A 2799-nucleotide genomic window follows, 5' to 3' on the forward strand; every position below is an offset into this window, starting at 1 on the left:
CAAATGCAACCTCTTTGCCTGACATACAGCAGCATGAGGCGACACACAATGCCAACACTGATGTTTGCATTAACAGACAAGCAATTGCAGTTGCTGCACACCAGGGACACACCTCTTTAGCACATCTTGCATCATTCAGACGGCCAACTTACCCATTCACCGCACTCTCCACATTCCACACATGACTGTGGGTGCACATCCTGTCTTGTGTCTTGAAACAGGCAATTAAACCTGTCTCACAGGAAAGAGGCAAGTTCATTAAAGAACGCCATATTTTATTGCCCTTTTGTAAACACAGTCGCATACTCGTCCATCATCACATTCATCGAGGCCACTTCCGTCGTCTTGCCACACTACCAGTGAACTTTTCTCTGTCCTGCCTCCCAACACTTGTTGCATCAGTCGCTCTGGTCGCGCATGTCTTCGCCGCATGTCGGTGACACGAGGGATGAATGCACTTACTTCTGCTTCCATTTGACACCCTTTTACTCAGTGCCTCAATCGAAAGTGACATGGGGGTACATCAGGTGGTAGGTTTCACATAATGCAAATCCGAGGCACAAATTGCAGATGAAGGCGAAGCACGTCCTGGCGAACAACTCAAATGTCCACACATTGCATCACAAAGAAGGCTAGTCTCACTTCAGTGTCACGCCCACTTTCGTTGCTTCATTGCGTGCTTGTGAGAGAGTGACAGTCTGCCTACTTACCCACTTACGCTGCCACAGCAGACCACTCACCCAACTCAAACACAAGTCACTGTTGCCGTCACTGTCACCGCTTGACAGCTGTGCGAACGCCTGAACATTGATGATGCTTGCAGCATGACCACTGCAGCATTCACCAACTTCATTGGACAGCAAGTAGGTCAATGGGTCAAGTGACTGCCTCATCCCAACCACTTCCATGTCCAAGTTCATGCCAAAGCAGGATGTATTGTCTACTGCCATAACTGTCTCGCCACTACACAAGTGGCACTCACAGTGCACAGAGATTCGTGGAAAGGGCACATCCACTTCCAACATCGCCAACTTCACTGAAACAACATTTCTTCTTTCCACGAGCTTCGCTTAGTCCAACCAGAATGCAGATGGTTGGTCGCGGCACAAGGCGACGACTGTTGAAGGGCGCGCACTGCCTCACATCTCACGCACCAGGACGATGAAAAGTGCACACTGGTGAAGGAGGGATGCTGTCTGAGTGAGCACTCGCCATGTCCCAACTAGAGGCGTCTCAGTGGAGAGTGGTTGGTGAAGTGAAGTCAGTGGAGCCCTGTCTGTCCGACTGTCTCTTTGTCTGCAAGTGGATGCATTTGTGTCCACTCCGTTTCAATCGCATGCTTCAAACGAGTGGGCATGATTCATTTTGCATGTGAGGAAGGATTCCTCCACTCCGTTCCCATCAAAGGCGTCTTTTATCCACTCACCACTGTGGAGTGCATTGCTTACCACTCTACATGCGAACATGTGGTGTCCACATCTCAGTTCGTACTGTCGTGATTTCATGCCTAAGAGAATTTGCTAAGAGCACATGGAGATGCGTCTGCCACACCACACCGATTGTGCGGAAGGTGTGAGGTGGCACCGCGTACTGGCGTAGCATCAAAGAAGAAGATGTAAATGGAGTGGGATTTCATGTTGACTGTTCTTGCAGTGGGACGAATGTGAGCCTAATGCGCTGAAACGGGAGGAGGTTTTGGAGATCCTTCCCACACTGGGTCATGCGTGGTGCGCATGAGGGTGTGTGGGTATGTGTGACGCCAGCAAAAGCGCGAATCAATGTTAGTCCAGCAGTGTGCCCGGAAGTCTCCGAATCTCCCCACTGATGGTGATGTGCCGAATGAAATTTGCTTCCACGTTCGTGCTAATGCCAAACTGTGTCCGTGAAATTTGCATTTTGTAATTTGGGATTTAAAATTAGTTGATGGTGCGATGCATTGTATCGCGGTGTCGCCCCACAGAACGAGGCAATAAAAATTCAAGTCTTACACAACGTGCGGAAATGGCAACCTGATGGGGTGCACTGAACATTCACCAGCATCCACTTCACGCAGATATCACCACTCGACCGTTTCTTGCCTTTAATACTCCTTCCATCGTCTTCATCAGCCAAAAAAACTGATTGATGGTGGTTATTTTACCAAAGGAACTGTCTAACACCGGATGCTTGATCCTCTGGCCTCCAGTTTAGTTCGGCTGCCTTTTGACTGATCCGCCTCCTTGGCCTGCTTTCCAGCCAAACATCGTGTAATTCGCTGCCTTACACCACAGTGATGAGATGCCTCCACACATCAAATATTCAGCAAAGTAAGAAATCTCATGTCCTCTTCTTCTAACAATCTATTGCTACAAGTGCCTTCACTCTCTCCAATTTACCATGGATCTGCATTGCATTGATTCGGTACTAACAACTACACAAAATGACCTCCACGCAATTCGGTGGACAAAAGCAGCTTGTCACAAATGCCTCCTTCCATGTCGGTGCCATTCGATTTTGCGATGACTGTCAAAAACATCAATCGGGTTGAGGAGTAAGGTATGGTGATACGGAAGGGGTGTCTGTGCAAGCGACAGATTTTTAATACATCCATGAAAATGAGCCACGTTGAAGTGCTTGACCACATTCGTGTCTTTCCTCGAAACGGGTGGTGTCGAATATTGTTCTGATTTGTGTGGCTTTGTTGGGCGACCCGATTGCTCATATGGACGCGCACGAGAGTTGTCACCAAAAGGTGAAGGTGACAGTGAATGTGTTAAGTAGATTGGATGAACGAGAAGGGCACAAGGACGCAGGGGCACA

At 48.7% G+C, this 2799-nt stretch overlaps 1 protein-coding gene across 1 annotated transcript in view; it reads right to left on the bottom strand. All coding sequences in view use genetic code 11, as the record gives it.

Annotated features, from left to right (window-relative positions):
* Positions 1 to 950, bottom strand: part of EGR_09139 (hypothetical protein) — a gene marked incomplete at both ends in the record, with an annotated part of 22313 nt that extends 21363 nt beyond the window's left edge. Inside the window, one exon of the mRNA XM_024498388.1 lies at positions 711 to 950. Within this exon, the coding sequence (XP_024347210.1) occupies positions 711 to 950 (240 nt within the window). The remainder of the gene's footprint in view (positions 1 to 710) is intronic.
* Between the last annotated feature and the right edge of the window lie 1849 nt (positions 951 to 2799).

The sequence above is a fragment of the Echinococcus granulosus genome, assembly GCF_000524195.1.
Source record: "Echinococcus granulosus chromosome Unknown EG_S00133, whole genome shotgun sequence".
NCBI classification, from domain to species: domain Eukaryota; kingdom Metazoa; phylum Platyhelminthes; class Cestoda; order Cyclophyllidea; family Taeniidae; genus Echinococcus; species Echinococcus granulosus.